Source organism: Cnephaeus nilssonii (genome assembly GCF_951640355.1).
Source record: "Cnephaeus nilssonii genome assembly, chromosome: 3".
NCBI classification, from domain to species: domain Eukaryota; kingdom Metazoa; phylum Chordata; class Mammalia; order Chiroptera; family Vespertilionidae; genus Cnephaeus; species Cnephaeus nilssonii.
In genome coordinates this window covers 21,366,184-21,389,715 of record NC_137074.1, presented here as the reverse complement: position 1 = coordinate 21,389,715, position 23,532 = coordinate 21,366,184, and the positions used below count along the sequence as shown (strand labels likewise).

Sequence of the window (23,532 nt, the reverse complement as noted above, 5' to 3'; positions counted from 1 at the left end):
ACCACTATTCTATGACGCTACATTCTCTTGTCAAATGCCATTACAGGGAACACCAATCTCTGTACAACAAAAATAAGCATTCTAAGCTTTAACACAAAATGTGCTCATTTAAACGGGTCAGGGAAATTAGAGGACCTAATGTCGAGCTTTCTTTGAGGTTAAAACAAACAAACAAAAAAATCTACTACTGGTAAATTAGACCAATCTTTGAAAGGTTGGAGATAAACTTGATTTTGCTTAGTAACTTTAGTTTTTTTGCCCAGGGAAGGGATTTCAAGTACCCCTATCAACATGAAATCCTATCAACATGATAGCCAAATACCAGAGGGTTTTGCCTGCCATATTCACATGTCATATACCATTCTAACCTGGGATTAAGAAGCCTGAATATCCATGATGCAGTCCAACGGAGGATTTAAGTAAAACCAGTCTTGGAAGAAAAATACACTTCTGTTAGATGGAGAAAAAGATAGATTAACACTAGCTTAATATAAAGAGTTGTGTTTTTAGAAACAGGTAGAGCCTGAAGGTTTAGGATAACTTAAAATAGCTTGTCTTGTTTCTGGTTTAAATTTTCACTCTGGAAATAGAAAACATATTAACCAATTACCCATTTTCAGGGGTAATAAAATTGGAACCTCTATTAAACTGTCTTGAATTAGTTCTCTTCTCAATGGCTTGAGAATACAAGTTCAAATCAAAGCCTAACTCTGATGCCAAAAAGCATTCAACGTAGAAAATCTCTATGGAGCAATTATTCCATGGCCAGGATTTCTATGTTCTAAACTAATCTCTATAGCTTGAAAAGTAAACTAGTTTTTCCTTGAATTGGAGTTGCTTGCCCCTTCCTTTCTTTCTTTTTTTTTTTTTTAAGATCCCCAGACTCACAGAGAAGAATGTCTTCTTAAAGGTTACCTGTCATTTCTTAAAAGAAATTAGATTACAATTAGACTGAAAAGATGATGATGATGATGGTGGTGGTGGTGGTGGTGGTGGTGAAGAACTCTGTGAATATTTGAACTAAGCATTTTGGAATTTATCCAATTAAGGACTAAAGTACTTTTATTTTCTATTTGGAATACTAATTACATCTATTTAACCTATTCAGCTTAGCAAACAAATGAAAGAACAGCAATGAAACTACTAAAACCTATTTTTTTTTTTTTTTTTTTTTGTGGAGATATCTCTGCCTGTAATGGTGCAAAACAAGAAAAAAAGAAAAGAGGTTCTGGGTGAAAATTTTACCTATGATCTCTGAGAGGGCATATTTGTAGAGCACATCTGAACATACTTTCCATAAATATAGAAACTGGCCTCTGGAATCACAACAATTTCATTATTTGCTGCAATTTCAAAGGCCTCTTGGAAAATGTGGCTTCCCAGCTCCTTAGGGTTGGTTTTTTTGTTTTTTTGTTTGTTTGTGTTTTTTTCCCCACTCTCTTGTTAAGAATGTCTATAGACGCGCATTCTTGATCTGGGATAGCCACGTGATCTTTGTCATCCTCCCTACAGGCACGCTGTGTGGGTCTATCTGCTCCTGACTCCAGGTCGGTCACCGCTGATTCAGTCTCCTCCGCAGAAGCGCGGCCAGTCTCTGTCTGGTCTCCTTTACTGAAGACGCCTGGCCCCTGGGAGGATGCGGCTGGAGGAGACTGGGCAGACCTGAGCTGTTGGCCCTCTTGGGCTGGGCTGAGGTTGGAGAAGGGGTGGGTTTCGGCACGATGTGCAGGCCTGGGGTTTTGGTGCCCTTTTCAGAGTTCGGTTTTGCAAGGCTTCTCTCGCCCTGATGACCGGCGGCAGAGGCGGCGAGGCTGCCGCGGCTGAGGAAGCGCGGGGTCACCGGTAAACTCCCACTGAGCCTCCTGAGCTCCAGGAGCTGTTCTCGGGCCTGGCTCAAAGCCTCCGTCAGTTCAAAGCGTTCTTCACACTCTCTCCGCACCGTTTCCTGAAGAAAAGTGTTCTGAAATGAGAAAAAAGGGGGGGAAGCATCCCTGGCTTTATACAGTGTACCTATGGATGGTTCTTGGCAATCAATATAAACAGAACTGAACTGGAAATCAGGGGTCTGGGTTCTTTGACTATCTTTGTGGAAACTCTGCCATATGGGACAGAGAAGTAAAAAAAAATGCAAATGATTTGTGAAGCTGGAAAGAACTTGAAGAGAACATTCATTCAACCCCTGCAGTTTGCAGATGAGGAGCAAGGAACCAGGGTTACAGATGATAGAGGTGGGGCTGGGGCTGGAACCCAGAACCCCTAATGCCTACTCCAGTGGGGTTTCAACTTCTCTGGGCCTTGTGTCTCAGACACTCTGTCCTACCTATGTGATGTCTCACAGTTAATATCTGTAGTGCCATTAAGTGATTGAGCATTGACCTATGAACCAGGAGGTCATGGTTCAATTCCTGGTCAGGGCACATGCCCAGGTTGCGGGCTCGATCCCCAGTGTGGGGCATGCAGGAGGCAGCTGATCAATGATTTTTTATCATCACTGATGTTTCTACCTCTTTCTCCCTTTCCCTTCCTCTCTGAAATCAATAAATATATATTTTTAAAAAGTTTGAAGCCTCATAAGTTTGAGCAGAGTTGCTTTTTATGTCCTTAAGAGAATCTGGAGCCAAGGGTGGAAGCCATGGGATTTACGTCAAGCAAGAATTTGAATAGGTAGAACTCTGCAGAGGATACTCTGAAGACGGCATGTCAAACTCGCGGCCCATGGGCCGCATGCCTCGTGTATTTGGCCCATGTTAGCCTTTGAGTTTGACATGCTTACTCTGAAGGGTCGAATCTCACCTGACTGGGATATATCAGAGCACATTTAAGCTTCACATGTGTGACTGGACTAGAGATCATTAAGGCCCTTACAAATTCTGAGGCTCTACATTTCTAGCTGAGGAGTTGCCCATCTTTCATCTGAGGAATTCACCACAATTACTTCAAGGCCCCTGGTAAGAATTAGGTCGTAGATCTGCCTAATGCCCTGACATTTATGTCTGCACGGTGTCAAAAAAGAGTCTAAAAAGTAACAATTCAAAGTGGTATGTGAATAAGTAAACACAATTAAAATTATTGTGGCATGAGATTCTTCAACTGAAAATGAACTTCCGTCAGGTTAGCTTGTTTGTAAAAACAGCCCGAGTCTGACTCTCAGTGGAAAGCATCCTCCTAGGGGTTTCATGACTAACCTGCTGTCAGTGGAACTAAATAACAGACCAGCAAGGAAAGTGCACCTTCCTGTATTTGAGTTTCTTGTGATAATGGTTAGAACTCCATTCAATTCCAAATTTGGTAATCAATAGTGAGGAATGTGGAGCAATTCCAGATTAACAGTTGCCCTGTCATCTTCTATGAAGTCAGCGTCATGCCTGGGCCACACAAAGCCTCACATGTACATACTAGTATATTATTAACACATGTACAGGATTCATATATGCACATATTTTTTAAAACCATGAGGGTTCATCACTTGCTTCTAGTTAATTTCTTTCTATTCTATTTTTTTTTTCTTTGAGAGACAGGAGACTAAGGACTGTGTTTGTGGCATTATCATCTCGGTCTCATGACCTCTACCTGAAATACTTGTTGAAAAAGCAAGGCAAGGAGGGATGGAGAAGATTAAGACGGTCCTCCGTCGGGTATCACCTCATTTCCTGCTCCCAAGAACTATGTTTGACAAAGACACTGAAGCGCACACTGGTTATGTAACTTGCTGAGAGTAACCCAGCTCCCAGCGGCCTATGCCTAAGTTAATTGTCAAATTAATTATATCAACCATGCAGGGGCCATTTTGTTCCAGGACACTGAAGCAATAAAAAACAGTAAGACATTTAATTTGGTTTTGCCCAAGTTTTCTAAACTTCATGTAAAATGATTAGATTTACAAGTCATTCAATAAATTCGTATAAAAATTTCTTGATTAAGAAAGCTATGAGAGTTAATTTTATTTGACAGTAAAACGATAAAAAAATGGATAGCGGTTAACAATGAGGCCAATAAATTGGTGAGATGAATAATAGGTACACTAATATGGACAAAGTGATGGGTGATGTGATGACAAGAGTTCTCATTTAAAAGTAACATGAAATTCGATCCAGTTACTAAAATTAAATTCAGATCTTAAAGGAAAGGCGTAGTGCTCTACAGAAAACATCCATAAAGTAAATCACTTAAAAGCTATCCCAGGCAAGTGACACTCCACCAGAGGAGGAGGTAGAAAGGCAAAATGAACCCAAAGATGTCCCCATAGCAAGTATAATGGAAGCAAAGTGCCCATCAACTCCATCTGAACTTGGAAGGGCTGCTGGCCATCCCAGTTGGGGGCCCACTGCTGTGGAACTCATCCTTCTTCAAGGCTATCAGCTTCCAGAGAAAAAAGGATGAATTCTCGTTCTTATTTCCCAAACTGGGAGGACCTCTGAATGGAAAACAGGACCCAAAGTTAGGACTTTTATTTTTGTCTGTTCTGCAAACACTGTGAAATCTCAGGTGAATCCCACAAAAGCTGCATATCCTCTGCCACCATTACCTCCTCCTTTAAAACTGAGATTATAATTCCGTGTTGTGCATCAAGCAGCTCATATATGATCATTTACTCACTCAGAGCTCATCAAGTTTAGGGGATTGCTATTTCAGGGGTGGAGTGTGTGTGACAGGGCATGACCAGAGCACACGCGGATATGGCCAGAATCAGTAAGACCACATTAATGGAAAATTCCATCATATGTGGAAAAGAATCATTCACTCGTGGTTAGATGGTTTTCAGCAATGGAGGAAAAATGTTTGTCTCTTTTTCAGTTGTCTTTTCGGAAGGTTGTGTTGTAGCAGAATTTTAATATGTGCTTTCTATTGAACAACATGGGAAAATGTGTGAGATGGAATATCTTCAGTAAGCTTGGAAATCATGTGCAAGCATGAGAATGATCAGTGAAGCCATAGCATTCTAAGTGTTTCAGGCAGAGTTGTCATTGGCCATATTTTAGCGTGATAAAATAGCGTAACTGGATTGCAACTAAATGGAGTCAAGATGAAAAGGGAGGTATGAGGGAGGTGAAGAAGGGACGGTGGGGTTTTCGAGACCGAGTGAGCGTGAGTACAAACACCTGGCAGTGGGAGTGGGAGAGGCACGCTTTGGGATGACACATGGCTTAGAATGACTCAACTGCAGAGTGTGCAGGGGAGGAGAGACCAGGACTGAGGCAGGGAGGAGTGAGCAGGTCAGATCAAGCACAATTTTGGTAGCGTGCTAATACTAGAATTTTGTTTCACATGGAATCACCTAGTAGTTTCCACAAATCCCTATACCCAATGCCAATTAAGTAATATCTCTGGGGTAGGGCCCAGCCATCAGTACTTTTTCTTAATTCCCTAGATCAGTGGTCGGCAAACCGCGGCTCGCGAGCCACATTAGCCAAACTCGCTCTGTTGACTAATGAGTTTGCTGACTACTGGACTAGACTAAATGTTACCGTGTAGTTGGAAGCTGTGAGGATTAGGCAATTGTGGCATATTGTGTGCAAAGAGGTAAAGGGTAGTATATACAGTGGTCGGCAAACTCATTAGTCAACAGAGCGGCAAACCGCGGCTTTCAAGCCGCATGTGGCTCCCGAGCTGCGGTTTGCTGACCACTGCCTTAGATGATTCCAATATACTGATACTTAAAAATTTTTTAAATTGATTTTAGAGAGAGTGGAAGGGAGAGGGAAAGAAACATCTTGATGTGAGAGAGATACATGGATCAGCTGCCTCCTGCACACCCCCTACTGGGAATGGAGCTGGAAATCTGGACATGTCCTTTGTCCAGAATCGAACCTGTGACCTTTTGGTGCACGGGAGGATGCCCAACTAACTGAGCCACACTGTTCAGGGCTGATACTAGAGTTTTAACTTAATTCTGGGGGCCATTTGGAGTGTTGAAAGGTTGATTTTAAGCAAGGAGCTGGCATGATGAAATTTAGATTAAAGGAAGATCCCTTTGCCAGCTCTGTGGAAAATGGCCTCGAGTGAGGCATGATGGAAAGAAGGGGGGACAGCAGGAGGTCAAAGTTTTCAGGGAGAAGGTTCCTACCCTGAGTGGCTCTTGGTTAGGGGAGGGGGAACTAGCATTCCTGGGTCATTAAGCTGTGTCGATTGGTGGAAAGCATTATCTATACATATGTGTCCAACATTTTCAGATAAAGGCCACTTTGAATGAGCTTAAAAATATGGCTCAATTGTACTCCTACTGGGCAAGTAAATGTCAAAATAAAAATATAAATTGGCTCACCATCTGTTGGAAATTTTTAATATGGCCAATTTTCTCCACTCCTTGCAATGTAAGGGTGGTTTATTTTTATGTTTGCTTTAATTTTTATCCGTAGAGACAGCTGGATTGCTTTCAACAGTGGAAGAAGCAAGAGAAGGCTTTGCTGGGTAACTTGATCATTCTGAAGGTGAGAATCCTGTTTGTGATGAAAATCGGCTACATCTGGTATAACTTGGGGGACTATGCTAGGAAAGCAAGTCCTCAGTGAAGAAAAGCACAGATTGGCATCTTTGTTTATGCTTTACTAGAGGCCCAGTGCACGAAATTCATGCACGGGTAGGGTCCCTAGGCCTGGCCGGCGATCAGGGCCAATTGGGGCCTTCTGGCTGCTGGCCGGGGCCTTCCTTTGTTCCGTGCCTCCCCCTGGTGGTCAGCACACATTATAGTGAGTGATTGAACTTCTGGTCTCCCGGTTGAACTACCGAGGGGACACTTTGCATATTAACCTTTTATATATATAGATACCCAGTGAGGTCTGAACCAGTCAGATTACAGTTTCCACCAACCCAAACTAGATATATCGCAGGGCTAGTGGATGGCCATCCAGCTGGGTGGGGAGCTGAGGTGAAAGGAAGCTCTGTGAAAAAGGTGTGGAAATCAGAAAGATGAGTAGAAGTTAGCAAAGGATGTGCTCAAATTTCCATTTAAGGCTTCTGCTCAACTAATCTGATCAGCCCAAAATACTGCAGAAAAACAGTGGAAACTGCCCTTTGGTAAGGCAGGAATGAGAATCTGAATAGATTTCCAGGAGAGGAGGAGGATGGATGTCAAGAAAGTTATTCTTAAAATTGTATTTGTGTGCTTACAAACATAACTAACACTGTGAAATAACTATGGCAGACTACCAGAAATGGCAATAATCCTTGGATTGATCTGTTTAGTTTTCTAGGTGTTGATTACTAACTTTTTACCTCTCAACATGTCTCAGCACTCCATCTAATCTATCAGTTTTCCTTTGGTCTTGGAGACATACTTCTAAAAACACTGCTTTCTTTTGCTGAACCCATCCTGGTTCTCTAAATCTGTCTCACTGTTGTAATCCTTGGACTTCCTACCGTGGGCCTGCGGATTCCCTCCACCTCTTTCCTGTGTTGGATGGAACTCATTTTCTGATTCCTATCTCTTCTTCTTTCTTTGTTTACTCCCTCAATGCAGTGTCATATATCCTTTAAACAGCTTCCCAAGTAAGGCTGCAAAGGAAGTATCATTTTTGAGGAATCTATGTCTGAAAATATCCTTACTTGACCCTTGTACTTGATTGATCCTTTGGCAGGATATAGAATTCTAGGTTGCAGATAATTTTCCTTCAGAATTTGGAAGCCATTGTCTTCTAGCTCCTATTGTTGCTGTTAATAATTCTGATGCCATTTTTATTATTGATCCTTTCTAAGTGACCGTTTTTTGTTTCTGGAAGCTTTTAAGTAATTACGTTTATCGTGAAGGTACTGACATTTCATGGTGAAGTGCTTTGGTGTGTTTTCTTTGCCATCCATTATGCTGGGTGGGCCCTTTCAGTATAGAGCTACATGTCCCTTCTGTACTTGGAAATATTCTTGAATTAGTTCCTCGATAGTTTCCTCCCTTCCCGTTTCTCTTCCTGGAACTCCTATTAGTGGGGTATTAGATATCCTCACTTGATCCTCTAATTTTCTTTTCTTCTCTTTATTTCTTTGCTTTTTCTTATACTTTCCTGGAGATTGCTTCATCTTTATCATCTAACCCAAATGTTGAATTTACTGCTTCAGCTCAGTAATCATGCTTGTTCTTTTTCATAGCCTCCTGTTCTTGCTTCATGTATGCAATATCTTCTCTTTTCTCTCTAAGGATATTAAGTATGCTCTTTTTTGAAGTTCAGTTTTGCTTCTCATGTTGTTTTGTATGTGCTTCACCTAAGTTCTTTTTTACTTATTTGTTTGATCCCGGCTTCTGTCTTTCATATTAGAGGTGTTCCTCAAATGTTTGGTGATTCTTGCCTTTTTGAGTCTCCAACATGTTACTGGAAGTTCTGTGTACATAAGGAAGGCCTTATTGAACAGTATACTTCTCAGTGAGTAGACAGAGATATAGCCATTTTACTAGGAGACCCTACTTGTTAGTATCTATAATTCTTTTCTTTTGATACAGCTCATTTCTCCAGAGAGGGCTCTTCCATTTTCCTGGCTATTGATATATAATCCTGGTTGTCTGTATTCTGGGAAGTGAGGGGGCAAAGTAGTACTTTAATATACGTACTTTCACTCTAGCCTTATCCCAAAATCTGCTGTTGTCTATCCTTAGGTCTAAAGCCCCTCACATTGTTTTTCTAGAGTGTAAGCCTTTGGTACCTGCCAGGACAGTGGGTAGGGGCAACTTGGGTTTAGGGAGGGCATCTGAGCATCTATCTGTTCCTTTTATAATCATTCAAACAGTCCTATTTTCAAATCCACTCTTCTCTCCCTCTTTCAGAGGTATCTGGTGTCTCTAATCCCGGGGCCATTCCACTGCCATGGCACGTAATTGGGTTTGTTCCTCTTAGTATTTCACCCCATTCCCACACTCTGCAGAGGCATTAGGTTTCAATGTCCTACAGTCTGCTAATTTCCTTTCACCCATCCTTTGCTTTCCATTTCCCAAAATGTAGTTGACATCTAGAGTCAACTCCTCTCTTGTTTTCCTTTCCTTATGAATTTATTCACTTTTTATTAATTTGCTGTAGTTTTAGTGGTGTTTTGGGATAAACTAGAGATAAACATATGTATTCAATTCTCCATGTTTAACAAAAGCATTCCTTTCTATTTTTTAATCTCTTTCATCGTCATTAGATGGCACAGGAACTGGTAGAATTTGAAACTTCTGCCCCTTTGTTTTCTTTATCTATAGCCTTAAGACAACAAAAATATTGAATTCTCTGTACTGTTTTTCCTTTGGTTGTTATACGTGAACTGGGTTTTTTTGTTTTGCTTTTTAAAATTTACTACATTCTTTTTCTGGATCACAACAAGGCCCTTAACAGTGGGGCCACACTGTCCTGACAGGACTCACATGGAGCTAGTAGGAAGGAAAACTGGCAGCGAAAAGCATGTGCTCTATTTTAACCTGCTTTTAAATGGTAATGTCCTATTCTCTAACACTTTATGTGTTGTTGTTGTTTTTTCTGACTTCCCTTTCTTTTTAACATTGTGATTTTTTTTCATTGTGAGCCTGCACCCTCTGAGGAATTTTCAGGGCCCCCTTTCACATTTACATTTCCCATACAGTTTTATTTTCCATTTTCTCTCTTCTTATTGACCTGTAGCTTTGTGGCTTCACCTTCCTGACCCTTGTTTCTGTGGCTGCTCTCCCATAATCCCCGCTCCACACAGGAATGCCCATTTTGCCCTTTAGAAGCTAGGGCTTTCCTCCTATCCTTGAGAACTTTCTTCACACAATGAAAAGCAAAGTCCACCCATTCTCTGGCCTCTTGAGCGAGAGCAGGACGTTCCTCTCCTTAATTAGCTTTCTTATTAGAGCACTAATTTATCTTCATTCTAAAGGGAATTTGTTCTCCACTTAAATGTGGCTTTTCTTCTCTAGGACCTAAGAAATTTCAAGTGTCTGGAATGCATGGCCAAAATAGTGGTGCTTTTCACTTTATATGCTGCAACCTCCATTCTTTCTGGCCAGTAACGCCAATCACTTTTATTGGCTAATTTCCCATTTTTATAAGAAAGTCTGGGTGTTGGCATGCTTAATCAGAGAAGCAGCCTTAATTATTTACTCTTACTGTTTGGTTATAATTATTTAACTTCTACTGGAAAAGCCAGCCTCCCCTCCCCTCTCCTCATCCCAGCAAAAGGAAATTTGCCCCCCTGGCATGTCCTTACTAGTAGATAACCTTCCCTGTGGGATGATCCCTCTCTACTCCCCAGTAATGATCTATAATCATTTGTAAACCATCTCGGCCTCCTGATCTTTCAAAAGTCTGCTTTATATTGTTTAAAATCTTTATAGTTGAAAGTATTACATATGTCCCATTCTCCCCCTTGACCCCTTTCTAGCCCGCCCCACCCTCGGCCTGAGCAGCTTCCTTTTACAACTAATGAGCAGGAAGAGCTCCAAATGTAGCTCCTTTTGTCTGAAAACGACATTCACTGTTCACTTTTAGTCATTTCTCTTGCCAAAATTACCTCCAGGGGCCCCGAGATTGGGAGCCCTAAAATGGCCCCCTATGCCTGCCCTCCTGCTATTCTCACTCCTGTGCAACCCCTTTGCTCTGACTGTGGGCTGGGCTTATTGACGCGTGTATGATGAGTAGAATACAGCAGAAGCCATGGGATGTCACTGCCGAGATTAGATTACGAGAAGACTGTGGCTTCTCTCTTGGGCACCCTCTTTTGCACTCTCTCATTCTTGCTCACTTGCTTGTTCTGAGGGAAGCCAGCTGCCCTGTGGAGAGCTGCTCTGTGGAGAGGTCTAATGCTGTAAGGAACTGAGGGAGGCCTCTGACCTCCGGCAAGGTGCTGAGGCTCTGAGCCCAAGAGCCCACGAGGAAATAAATCCTGCTCACAACCACAAAGTGAGCCTGGAAGCCAGTCCTCCCCCAATTGAGCCTTTGTATGAAACTGCAGCCCCTGACAACCTACCAACCTCATGAGAGGCCTTGAGCCAGGGACACCCAGCTAAGCCACATTCAGATCCTTGTCCTAGAGAAATTATGAGATAATAAATGTTTGTTGTTTGAAACCACTGAATTTAAGGCTAGTTATTGTGCAACAATGGAAAACTAATATAGGCCCTTAAGGACAATTTTTTAACTTTGGTCTATGCTTTTTATATGATAAGTTTCTGTTTAGGCCATTCTTGCCTCTTGATGTAAATTTAATTACTCAAATAAAACTTTCTTTAAAGTCCTCTTTGAGAGCAGAGAATGGCTGTGTCAGTCTTGTTCATAATGGAAGATCTAGTACCCAGCACAGGGTCTGGCACCTGGATAGATGCTCAATATATTTTGTGAATTTGACCTGTCTATCTTTTTCTACTTGTCCTAGTTTATAAATTGCTCCTCACTTTCCACATTGTCATTTCTTTGGGGACTCTTACAATTCTAGAGCCTGGGAAATTAGAAAACCTGCTGGTCTAGTTGCCTTGACCTTTCTCTCCTTTAACACGTTAAGTGCCCAGCCTGTTTTGTCTTCCGGACGGAAAGTACAGTGTCAGTCACCGGTGACTGACTGGGCGCTTAACGTGTTAACCTGCTGTCCCTCCTCTAGAACTTCAACACTCATGTCTCATTTGAAGCAAAATTGCATCACCTCTCTCCCTCTCAGGGTTTCTCCAGCAGAGCTGAGTCTTGAGTGCATCCCCTCACCCCTGCCTGCACTGGTGAGGCGGCTCCTTTACTAGGGACATTGTCCTGCCCTCTTCCAACAGAGACACTCAGTCATCTGACCTGCTAAGCATCTGGCAGAATAAGTAGTGTGTTTACTGTCATTTTAAAAGTAAAAAAAAAATAATGAAATAAATGAGGCTTGGAGATGAATGCTAAGACCAGGGGACACTAAACTACTTAGAAGTGGAATCGCTATAACTCAGGCTTCCTGAAAGAGGAAACACTGTTATCAATGAATGTTGGCTCCACCATGCTGTGTGACCTTCTAGAAGTGATTCAACCTTCTTGAGTTAGTTCTTCATTTATAACACGGAAATAATTTCTACTTCTTAGGGCTCTTTAGGCATTGCTCTTGACCCAGCATTCTGTCCATTCCCACTTTAAGTTATTTTAATAACTCCTTTGCAAAAGATTCACTTTACAAGTATAATGATGGCATATACGTTTTACTTTGCTTGATAATTTAAATACAGCAAGAACATGGTATATTTAGTTGTTAATAATCAATGTTATTACTAGCACTTTCTTTTTATTCCTTTATTAAGATGCCCAGAAAACCAACAAAAGTATTACTTGTCATTAACATTCAGAACCTTCCTCCATTTGCCTTTATTTGCTATACTGTTATGCATGGGGTCACATATTCTGATGTGACATAACTTTGGTGATTAGAGAGTAGATTAATTGCTCAGCTGCCTTAGTCAGTGCAGGTTGCTATAACAAAGTACCATAGACTGGGTGGCTCAAACAGCAAATAGAATTTATTTCTCAAAGCTCCAGAGGCTGGGAAATTCATGATCAAGTCACAAGCAGATTTGGTGTCGGTTGAGAACCTGCTCCCTGGTTCACAGGCGTTCTCTCCCGCGTGCTCACATGGTGAGAGGAATAAGGGAGCTCTCTGGTTCTCTTTTTATAAGGTAACTCATCCGTTCATGAGGGCTCTACCTTCATGACCTAAATACCTCCCAAAGTCCCCGCCTCTAAATAATCATTACTTTGGGGCTTAGGCTTCATGACTTTTTAAGGGACATACACATTCAATCTATGTTTGTTTCTGCCTAGCAGTTCAGAAATCCGACTTTAGTTAGAAAAAAAATTTAATCAAAATATGTCTACTCCAGTTTAAATAAAAACATTGCTAAAATAATTATGCATATATAAGAAAGAAGACCAACACATGTGAATTACCTTTAAATTTAGATTGACAGAAAGATAAATCCCTAAAGAAAAATCACATGTAAGATATATTGTCCAAACATTCTCTGAACTAAAGCAGCAAGTGCTCTAAAAGTTGTTTTTGGCAAAGATTTAATGTCAAAACTAGCAAGACATATAAAGATGACTAGTCTCAGATGTTTTAAAAGGTCGTTTGCAACTCAGTAGAACTGGGTGGTGAGAAAACCTTAGAGATTATGTAGTTCAATATATTCATTTTACAGAAAAGGAAGTCAGGTCCAGAAAGGTTAAGTGACTGTCTAGTTAAGGACAAAACCAGGATGTGACCCCAGGTCCCTAACAGTCCAGAACTTTTTGCATGACACCAAGCTGCCTATTATGTGTTTGTTTGTTTGTTTGTTTGATTGCTTTTTGAAGGAACATGTGCTCTTTCTCTAACTGCAGTGGTGCCATCGTCTGTCCTACCTCTTGCTGGGACTGCTGAAACTGCTGTGTCAGCTGTGTCTGTTCCAGCAACACTCTTTCCAGTTCATCGGACTTCTGTTTCATTTCCTTCCTCAAGTCCTCTGAAGCCAAGTCACTCTTGTCAATTTCCTTCTTCAAGCGAGACTCAAATTCTGCAACCAGATTTTTAAGGTTTTCAATTTCCTTCTCCTTTGACTCAGACTCTTCAGTATAGTGGACATGAGATTCATGGAGCTTTTTTTCAAGAGTGGCCACTTCCAGCCTTAGATCTCTAGTAGCGCCTGCGATTAAGTCTGATATCTGTAAGATAAATCTTGTATTAGTTTTTAGGCAGTATCTCTAGGTAGACACAGAGTTCTTATGGTTTTAAGAGGCTTATTCTAAATAATCAGTGTACTCTGCTGATCAGAGGAAAACAAATCCTATGACATATGTAGGCCTCTGAGATTTTCTTTTTAAAAGTTAAGCCTAAAACTTTTATTTTTACCACCTTGAATGGATTGCATTAATCATTTGGGCATCCTTGGAAATATATAAACCTCTGTAACTGAATTAAGCTACCAAGAATAGCTTAAGTTTTTATCTGGATTCACTATAGGGTGACTTTGTAATTAAAAATGCCCAATGCTTGGGGACACACGTCGGGGAACACAGCCATTATATTTTATTCATTATCAGACCAGTAAGTTTTCCTTTGAGATTGTTTTCTTTCTTGTCTATAATGACTGGAGGTAGCTCAGAAACTACACCTTCTAGAGCAGCAGTCGCCAACCTTTCAGACCTCACGGACCACCAGTGGTCCGCGGGCCACTGGTTGGCGACCGCTGTTCTAGAGCATTACTGCCCACTAGAACTCTCTGTGATGATAGAAATATTCTGGGATGTCCAATAGGGTACCCACTAGCCACAGGTGGCTATTGACAGTGGTGTGCTGGTAAATGTTTAACAACTGACTCACAAGCACACACAGCCAGGTCTTATCTAATCTCCACAGCATAAATACCCTCACCATGACCAGTTCCAAGCAACCAAAGGGGCATCACTGATTGCTGAGCCGGAAAGAGATGTGCACAATAGGCTCTCACTTGCCAGTACCACCCAATGAGCACTGGAAATGTGGCCAATGTGACTCAGGGACTGAATTTTTCATTTGACTTCATTTTAATTAATTGAAATTTAAGTAGTCACATGTGGCTACCATAGTATACAGTGTAGTTCTAGAGGACACCAGAATACTATAAAATATACTGCTTTTCAAGGTGGTGCCTGTAGATAAAGAGAAGAGAGAATAACTTGGGGAAACTTCTCCTCATAGTCACGACAGTCTTTAGAAGGGAAGAGACTGCTTGTTTTCTCTCGCTTTGAAAAACAAAACTAAGAACAGAAAACAAAGCAGGAAGAGCAAAGCTGCTTCTGATGAAACAGATCCTTATTATTTATGCCACGGATATTGTCAAGCAATACATATTAGGACAACAAGAAACCAATCCATGGAGAATCTGGAAAACATTCAGAGACTCAAGTTCCAAGGGTTTTGTGAACTATTACTTAAGGATTAAGTCTCCAAAATTTGTTTCAAATGTTAAATTTACATTAAGAATAACTTCTTCAAGAAATCTATTTACCACACTTAGTAATTTTATAAATTAAATTAATATTCCATGATCTCCAATTAATCCAGGAAGGAAGAGGGTCACTGCTAGTCCTGAACAGTAGTTTCCATCACCCTGAGGAGACATGGCACCGAAACAGAGCAGGCTGTCCCTGGCAGGAAGGCTCACATGGCCACAAGTGTGTTCTGATTTTTTAAAAAGGGAGTCAACATTTCAAATTCAAAGCGTTTACTTTAAAAATCTGGACTTACGACTTCTCTTGAAAAACTGAAACCCCTGGCAAGTTGGGGCCTGCCTTTTGACATTCCCCTGCAAATGGGACCCTGAGACAGCAGTCCTGAGGTGAGCGGGGGGACGGGAGGGCATGCCAAGGGGAGCCAGTGGTGACCTAGGGTGCAGGGGATAGGGGCTGGGAAGCAAGAGGCCTGCCTGGGAGAGAACCTGCCTCGGGGAGGCGGAACCTTGGGTGAGCCAAGGCTCCAAGTTCCCCGCAGTCCTAGTTCCAATAGGACTTCACACAAATTGAAAGATAAAATTGAAGAGTATTATGCTAAGGGAAATAAGCCAGTCAGAAAAAGACAAGTATCACATGATCTCACTTATATGTGGAATCTAATGAACTAAATAAACTGACGAACAAAATAGATCCGGAGACACTGAAGCATGCAACTTCCTCTGATGAATTTCAGAGGAAGGAGAGGGGGCAGGAAAAGATTAACCAAAGAACTTATTTGCATTTGAAAATCGTGCATTGTGGGGGGGCGGGGGGGGAAGCTGGGAGATGTGGGCTCAGCCTGCCTGGGGGGATGTCCAACTCACAGCTTAGAGTGGGCCTAGAGTGGGCCTAAGCCAGCAGTCGGATATCCTTAGCGCTGCCGCAGAGGCAGGCAAGGCTCCTGACACCACCACTGTACTCAGCCTTGAGCCCGGCTTCTGGCTGAGCGGCACTCCCACTGTGGGAGCTCACTGGCCACCAGGGGGCAGCTCCTGCATTGAACGTCTGCAGGTCATAGCGACAGGTGGTTCTGCTGTTGGGTTGGTTTGCATATTAGCATTTTATTATATAGGATATGCATAATCCATGGACAGACAATAGTGCAGTGAAGGCCTAGGGAGGGGTGGGAGCCAGGTGGAGGGGGACAATTGGGGGAAAAGGGATATCTGTAACACTTTCAACAATAAAGGGAAACATTATTAAGAATTTCAAAACAGCATCTGCAGAGCATTACACCCAAAGCATGCGGCCTTTCTGAGTACTGGGCCCTGTGATACTGCACTTATCACCCAATCTTGTAGCCGGGCCTGCCTTTGAGAAGGTTGTACCATATCCCCTGTACACCAAGCAGAGGCCATCCAATCCCATTTGATGCTTACTTTACACAGACTGCTAATGATTTTATTCAAAATATTGCTTTTCCCACTGCATCTTGGTTAATACACACACACACAGACACACACACAGACACACGAGCACATGCATACTACTACACTCAGGCCTTATAAAAACAGGGGAACCTTAACAAAACTTTAAATTATATTTAGGATACATTCTTTCAGAAATTATGGAGGTGGTTCTATTTTAAAAATATTTCCCTTCATTCAAAAATATTTAGAATTGAAAATATTTACAATTAAAGAAGATAGGCTTTAGTTGTTAGAAAATTTTTAATTATGTAAAACGCCTCATTATCTTTTGATGTTTGATATTTGATGTGTTGGAATAGCTAACGATGCTAATTATTAGTTACATAATTTATGCTGTTTTAAAAAATAAGTTTATTTTTATTTTAAAAAATATATATATTCTATTGATTTTTTACAGAGAGGAAGGAAGAGGGAGAGAGAGTTAGAAACATTAATGGGAGAGAAACATCAATCAGCTGCCTCCTGCACACGCCCTATTGGGGATGTGCCCACAACCAAGGTACATGCCCTTGACCAGAATCGAACCCAGGACCCTGGAGTCCGCAGGCTGACGCTCTATCCACTAAGCCAAACCGGTTAGGGCATAAGTTTATTTTTATAAAAAATTCCATACATAGTTGGATTGCATGCTTATATAATTTATATCAGCTGTTCATTCTGGAGAATATCCAAACCATTCTACCTATGTGGCTAAAACAAGGCACAGTGACTATGACGAAAACTGCTGGAGCTGTAAGTACTGTAGTGCTCTCCGGAGGAAATAACCAACATCCATAGTGTTAAACCCATTAAGTAATGGTGATCATTAGAATGACAGACCTTCTTTTGTAGCTCCTCTTGTTCTTTCTTATACTTTAGGATTATTTCTTGGTGTTTTTCCCTTTCAATATCAAGTTCCAGTTTAGCTTCTTCCTTAAAGAGAAGAGCTTGTTCTTCAAATTCAACTAAATGTTGGGCTCTTTCCTTGGCGAGGTCAGCTTCAATCTAAAAAAATAGCATTTAACACTCATATAAAACCATTTTACCTTAAAATAAGTAAATTAATCTTATTTTCAGACTCCAACTTTTTTAATTCTCACCTGAGGATATTTTTCTATTGTTTTTTAGAAGGAGTGGAAGAGAGAGGGAAAGACAGAGAGAAATATTGATGTGAGAGAAACACATCAATTGGTTGCCTCCTGCATAAGCCCTGACCACAGCCTGGTCCAGGGAGGAGCCTGCAACCAGGCATGTGCCCTTGACCGGAATTGAACCCGGGACCCTTGAGTCCGCAGGCTGACGCTCTATCCACTGAGCCACCCTGGCTGGGCCAGACTCTAATATTTTTAAAAATTTTAATTCTAATTCAAAAATGTAATCTAATTTTTAAATTCTAGTATTTTTTAAAAAGTTGACTCAGAACTTAGGCCAGAAAAATTGACCTTGGGTCAAATATTTCAAGATCTAAGAGCTTAAAATAAGTAGAAAAGTTAGAACAATATATGATTACAATTTTGACAAATACTAATAGCATTGTTTTCTGTACATTTATACTGTAAATACAGTCCTTGCCAGCAACCCTATTTTTAAAAAGATTTTTGAGGCCTTTAGACTAAGTTCTGTTGAAAGCTCAGAGGGGATATAAAGTACAAATGTTGAGTTTTTAATGATCCTTTCTTGATGGAGACCATAGATGATCATTTTAATGTGATTGTGGCCAGAAGGCTGTTTAAGGAAAACATGGGTCAGTAATGCCTGTATCCATAATTTGACTCAGATAGAATCACAGTGCTGGAAGGAAACTTAGAAATCCCTTAGCTCAATTTCACAAGCTTCTATGAATAGTGGAAAGAATAAAAAAGGATTTTGGATTTAAATAAAGTTGAGTTTAAATCCTGGTTCTGACACTTTCTACTTGTGTGATGTTATTGTGACTACTAGTAGCCCGGTGCACAAAACTTGTGCACAGGTGGGGGGTGTCCCTCAGCCTGGCCTGCACCCTCTCCAATCTGGGACCGCTTGAGGGATGTCCCACTGCTGGTTTAGGCCCGATCCCATGGACATCCCTCTCGCAATCCAGGACTGCTGGTTCCTAACCGCTCACCTGCTTGCCTGCCTGATTGCCCCTAACCACTCTGCCTGCTGGCCTGCTTGCCCCCAACTGCCCTCCCTCCCGCCAGCCTGCTTGCCCCCAACTGCCCCCCCCTGCTGGCCTGCTCGCCCCCACCTGCCATCCCTGCTGGCCTGCTCGCCCCCAACTGCCCCCCACCGGCCTGCTCACCTCCAAATGCCCCCCCTCACCGGCCTGATTGCCCCCATCTGACCCCCACTTACAGCCTGCTCGCCCCCAACTGGCCCCCCCTGCTGACCTGCTCACCCCCAACTGCACCCCCCTGCCGGCCTGATCACCCATAACTGCCGTCCCATCCTGGCCTGATCACCCACAACTGCCCTCCCCTCTTGGCCCCTAACTGCCTCTACCTTGGCTCCGCCACCATGGCTTTGTCCAAAAGAATGTCTGGAAGGTCTCCTGGAAGGTCTCCCAGTCTAATTAGCATATTACCCTTTTATTGGTATAGATAGAGGCCTGGTGCATGGGTGGGGACTGGCTGGTTTGCCCTGAAAGGTGTACTGGATCAGGGTTGGGGTTCCCTTGGGGGGCAGGGTGGCCTGGGAAAGGGGCCTGTAGTGGGTTGCAGGCAGGCCACACCCCCATTGGGGTGGGAGTCCCCACTGGGGACAGTGCTGGCCTGGGTGAGGGGCTGGGGCAGTTTGCAGGCCAGCCATGCCCCCATGGGGTGAGGGTCCCCGCTGGGGGGCCTGGCCAGCCTGGGTGAGGGGCTGATGGCTGTTTGCAGGCTGGCCACACCCCCCAGTGGGAACCCTCACCCCATGGGGGCGTGGCCAGCCTGGGTAAGGGGCTGAGGGCCATTTACAGGCCCCTCCCTTGGTGGCCGGCCCGGGCGACGGCGACCCAAGCCTCCTGCATGCCCGGGCCGGCTCCGTGTCCTCTGCTCACAGGCCCCTCCTTCGGCAGCCGGCCCAAGCAGCGGGAAGCTTGGCTTCCTCCGTTGCCAGGGGTGACCCAAGCCTCCCGCTTGCTCTGGCTGGCTCTGTGGCCCCCGTCAGCTTTTCCCCCACTAATTTGCATACTCACTCCTGATTGGCTGGTTGGTGTCGTGGAGTGACGGTCAATTTACATATTTCTCTTTTATTAGTGTAGATAATTTCTCCCGGTGGGGTTATGACTAAAGTTCCCTTGGGGGTCCTTATGAGGATGAAATGGGATGAAACATCTGAGTGAAGCTGTAGCATGAGCAGGGTTATAATAGTCAACGGAGATTACTTCTATGCCCCGATCCCTCAGTCTCTACCATGGAATTCACACCAAATGATTGTCTGCTCTGTGCCTCTATACCACCAGAAACTGTAACTCACTCCTTTCCCAGCAGGCATTTCCATTTTCAGACAGCACTAAGCATTAGGCACTGCTTCCTTTAGCTGAGCCAACATCTCTCTCCCTGTGGTTTTTAACCATTGGTTTTGGCTCTGCTACTGGAGCAAGAGAGAGAGTCCTGGATTCCTTCAGGCCTGGGAATTCATCTAGTGAGATTAGAGAAGAGATCCCAGTGACAGGCTGGCTCTGGATTTACACTGTGCCATGATTATAAATTCTCAGGGGGAGTTAATGCCAGATAACTTGGGAGAAAAACTGTCAAACCTGACTTAGTGAGACTCTGTGGTTGAGGTCACCGTAAGAAGAGGAGAGATGTCAATCTGCATTTCTCAAGGGAACACTGAAACCAGATCACCAGGAAACAGGGAGATTGCTAAGAAGGTGTGTGGGAAGCCCTTTAGATGAAATAACGTACAGACAGAAGCCTAGCTCCAGTGTGGGGTCACTGGGTTTACTGTACTGGGTGCAGGCCTGAGCATTTGCCCCAAGGCCAACAATTATATTTATGTTCACTGCAATAAATTCTTTTGGCTCTCTCGAAATAAATTTCTGGATTGTTTAGGGGAAAGGATGCTGACGATCATTTAGAAACATATAGGGTTGTTCAGATGTGTTGCTCTTGGACTACTAAAGACAAGGAACACCTTAGGGGCACTCAGAAAAAAGAACAGATGTTCTTATGAATTCCAGGTACTTACATCCACCTGCCTCCTGGTAGCCATTTAGGAACTTCACAGGTGTCTCAAATAAAGTGTCTGAACCAGAAATCCTGATACAAAAACCTGTCTCCACCTGTTCTGCCCCCAGCCCTCCCCATCTCAGGACTCAGAACCCCCATCCATCCAGTTATTCAAATTATTCCCCTCTCTCCCTTACCCTCCACACCCAGTCCAGCATTAAATCCTGTTCATTTTGCCTTTACAAAATAAAAATTGGATTCTCTTATTCCCTCTTAGTGATTTCTCAGTGCATTAGTGTAAAATCAAAAGGCCTCTTACATGATTTTCTATAGGGCCACACCACCAGCCTATTATGACACCTTCATGTGAATCAACAAAGCACCCCTTCCTTAGATGAATTCAGCCTCATGCCAGGCACAGGACTTGGTGAGCAGAGCACAGGCTGGATTGCAGGCCCCTTCTCTCCCTTGGCCTGTGCTACTGTGCAGGGCACAACCCAAACGCCGTCTCTGACAGCCTTGGACTTCTCCAACCTAACTTTCACCACTTTCACCACTTGATCACTGTGCTCCAGCCACACTGGGATAGATAAGTCAAGAACATATGAAAAAAGGAAATCAAAAGCTAAACATTTGGAAAGATCACAAGGTGTGACTTTGAGAGTTAATGGCCACAAGATACCTTGACAATATTTTTAAAAACCCAACTAAGTAACATTTTTTAGAAGCTCAAGAAAAATGTTTAACTATTTGTTTTTTATAAGATCTCTGTACTATTTAAAACTAAGTCAAATTAGTATTCCAGCTATAGGAGATTTCTTAATTGCAGAATTTTCACTGAATAGTAACACATTTGTGCATTTGGGGCCAATTTTAAATGTTCAGCATGCACATTAATTTCCATTCTTCACATCGAAGCAACACTTCAAGTAAACAAAAATCCATGACAATTAGTAAACATATAGTTATTTTCAAATGTGCCATCCTTGTTGCATAGCAACAGTTGATTTTGTTATGTGCTTTTTACATACTCTAAAGTAATTAAGCACAGGCACAAATGGCTGGCTACATTTTTTAATGACAAAAAGCACTTAAGTTATGTTTATTCTAATATGTGTATTATATATTTATAAAGGGAACACTACATTCCTACGCAAAGGCACAGTGACCCAAGAAAGAGATGACAATGTCATATTAGTGATTCTTCTTTCTCATGAGAGGACTTTCAGGGAACTTTTTATTCACAGCTTCAATAGCTAACACAACCAAGACATAATTATCATATCTTGGCTTTACTTATCTGGATCTTGATTTACTGCTAAGCTAAATGATAAGATTTATTAATAAGAAGTCATGCCCTCTCAACAAAATAAAATGTTATAGAAAATTATACCTGCCAAAATACACCTATGATGTAATTAATTTATTAGAAAGATATCATGGTCTTAGTGAGAACTTACAGAATCCTATGCAGGTTTATTTTCACCATCAAATTAACAGCATAAAGCAAGAACATAATACTCTTATATGGTCAGATGCTAACACTACCTTGGTCTACTGGCTGGGTTAGCACCTCAGGGACAGAGCACAGTGTTCAGTAATACTAGAGTGGATCATGAAAGCAAAGAGTTCACAGGAGATTGTATCTGAAAGTCCTTCCTGGGATGTGGCTGAGGAGATGAGAAACATACACAAGCAAAGGCAGGAAAGTTCACTCTATCAGTCTAAGAGGAGCTAAGGAGCTAAGGGAAGGGAAGGATCTGTAAGTCCCTATATTACTTTCATCAGTGAAATTTCTGAGTTAAATATGGGACATTTACAATATGTCTTCATACATATCGCCAAACTGCTGTCCGAAACATTGCTGTAATTTCCAGTCCCATAAAAAAGATGAAACACTATCTCACTAGTCCTCCAGTGCAGTGCAAAAACCACTCTATCAAGTGGATGTGTGGAAAAATCTCTCATTGTTTTAATATGCTTTTTTAAAAAAAATTGTTAGTTAAGTTGATCATCTTTTTGGTTTTTTAAACATGGATCGGTAAAGATGGGGGAATATGAATAAGAATAGATTCACCAACTGAGGACACTGAGACTAATAAAAATTGGAAATAATTAAAGAAGTATGAACGTTAGAGAAGAAAAGAAAAAGACCATGCTACAAAATGAAACAAAATAAGAATGAGACACTTAGAGCAACTTTAGTTCATATTCTCAAATTCAATTGTTGCCCATATGAATCAATTTAAGTCATAACCAGACAACCAAGGCAGCGGTTAGCGCTAGGGATAGGTACCAGGTGGGGAAGAAAAAGAGTTGGGAAGGCTTCAGTGCACTGTGCACTGTGCATTGGTCTAGGAAATTCCAGAAGGAACCAAATGTGTGCATAGAAGCAAAGAAATCCATTTGGAATAGTCTTCTGGCAAATAAACAGAACTTTAAAGAAGCAAGTGAGACACATGCTGATGAAAGCTACATTATCATTACCTTTTCCCTCCAGTTAGCATCATCCAGCCGCTTCTGTCGAAGGGCTTCCTGCAGCTGCTCAATGCTCTTCTGATGTGAAATCAGCATCAGTTCCCTGAAAACCATAAACCTGACAAATGAGTCAAGTCTCATCAGAGAATATAATTTCACAACTTAGTCTGTTTATTCTCTTTAGCAATAGATAGATGATAGATAGATAGATAGATAGATAGATAGATAGATAGATAGATAGATAGATAGATCCTACTAGGTATTATTTTTACTGTTAACAATAATTCACAAACATTGCATAGTAAGGATTTTCTCAGGCTTAATTTTTGTGTAATAAGTAATGCTATTTTTGCATGAAATAGTAACAACATATATGGATTCACAAATATAATAAAATGTTATACGTTGTGGTTCTAAAGTTTATGACTAAATTCTAACACTAGACAATATTTTGCTTTGCTTTGTTTTATAAAGGAAAATACATTGGGATGTGCCATAAAATCAGCATGTTTGTGGTTTCTGCTAGATTTATTTTTCTTTTACTTATCTCAAATGCTGATTGGAACAAACCAAATTAAGTGGAGGGTAAAGTCTGAGGTGTGATATGGTATA

At 41.9% G+C, this 23,532-nt stretch overlaps 1 protein-coding gene across 1 annotated transcript in view; it reads right to left on the bottom strand.

The window, feature by feature from the left end:
- Positions 1 to 1,552: 1,552 nt before the first annotated feature.
- LEKR1 (leucine, glutamate and lysine rich 1) overlaps positions 1,553 to 23,532 on the bottom strand; it is a gene marked incomplete at its 3' end in the record, with an annotated part of 117,226 nt that continues 95,246 nt past the window's right edge. Inside the window, exons 10-13 of the mRNA XM_079767262.1 lie at positions 22,930 to 23,023; positions 17,147 to 17,311; positions 13,290 to 13,589; positions 1,553 to 1,960 (exon numbers count right to left, since the gene is read on the bottom strand). Of these exons, the coding sequence (XP_079623388.1) occupies positions 1,553 to 1,960; positions 13,290 to 13,589; positions 17,147 to 17,311; positions 22,930 to 23,023 (967 nt within the window). The remainder of the gene's footprint in view (positions 1,961 to 13,289; positions 13,590 to 17,146; positions 17,312 to 22,929; positions 23,024 to 23,532) is intronic.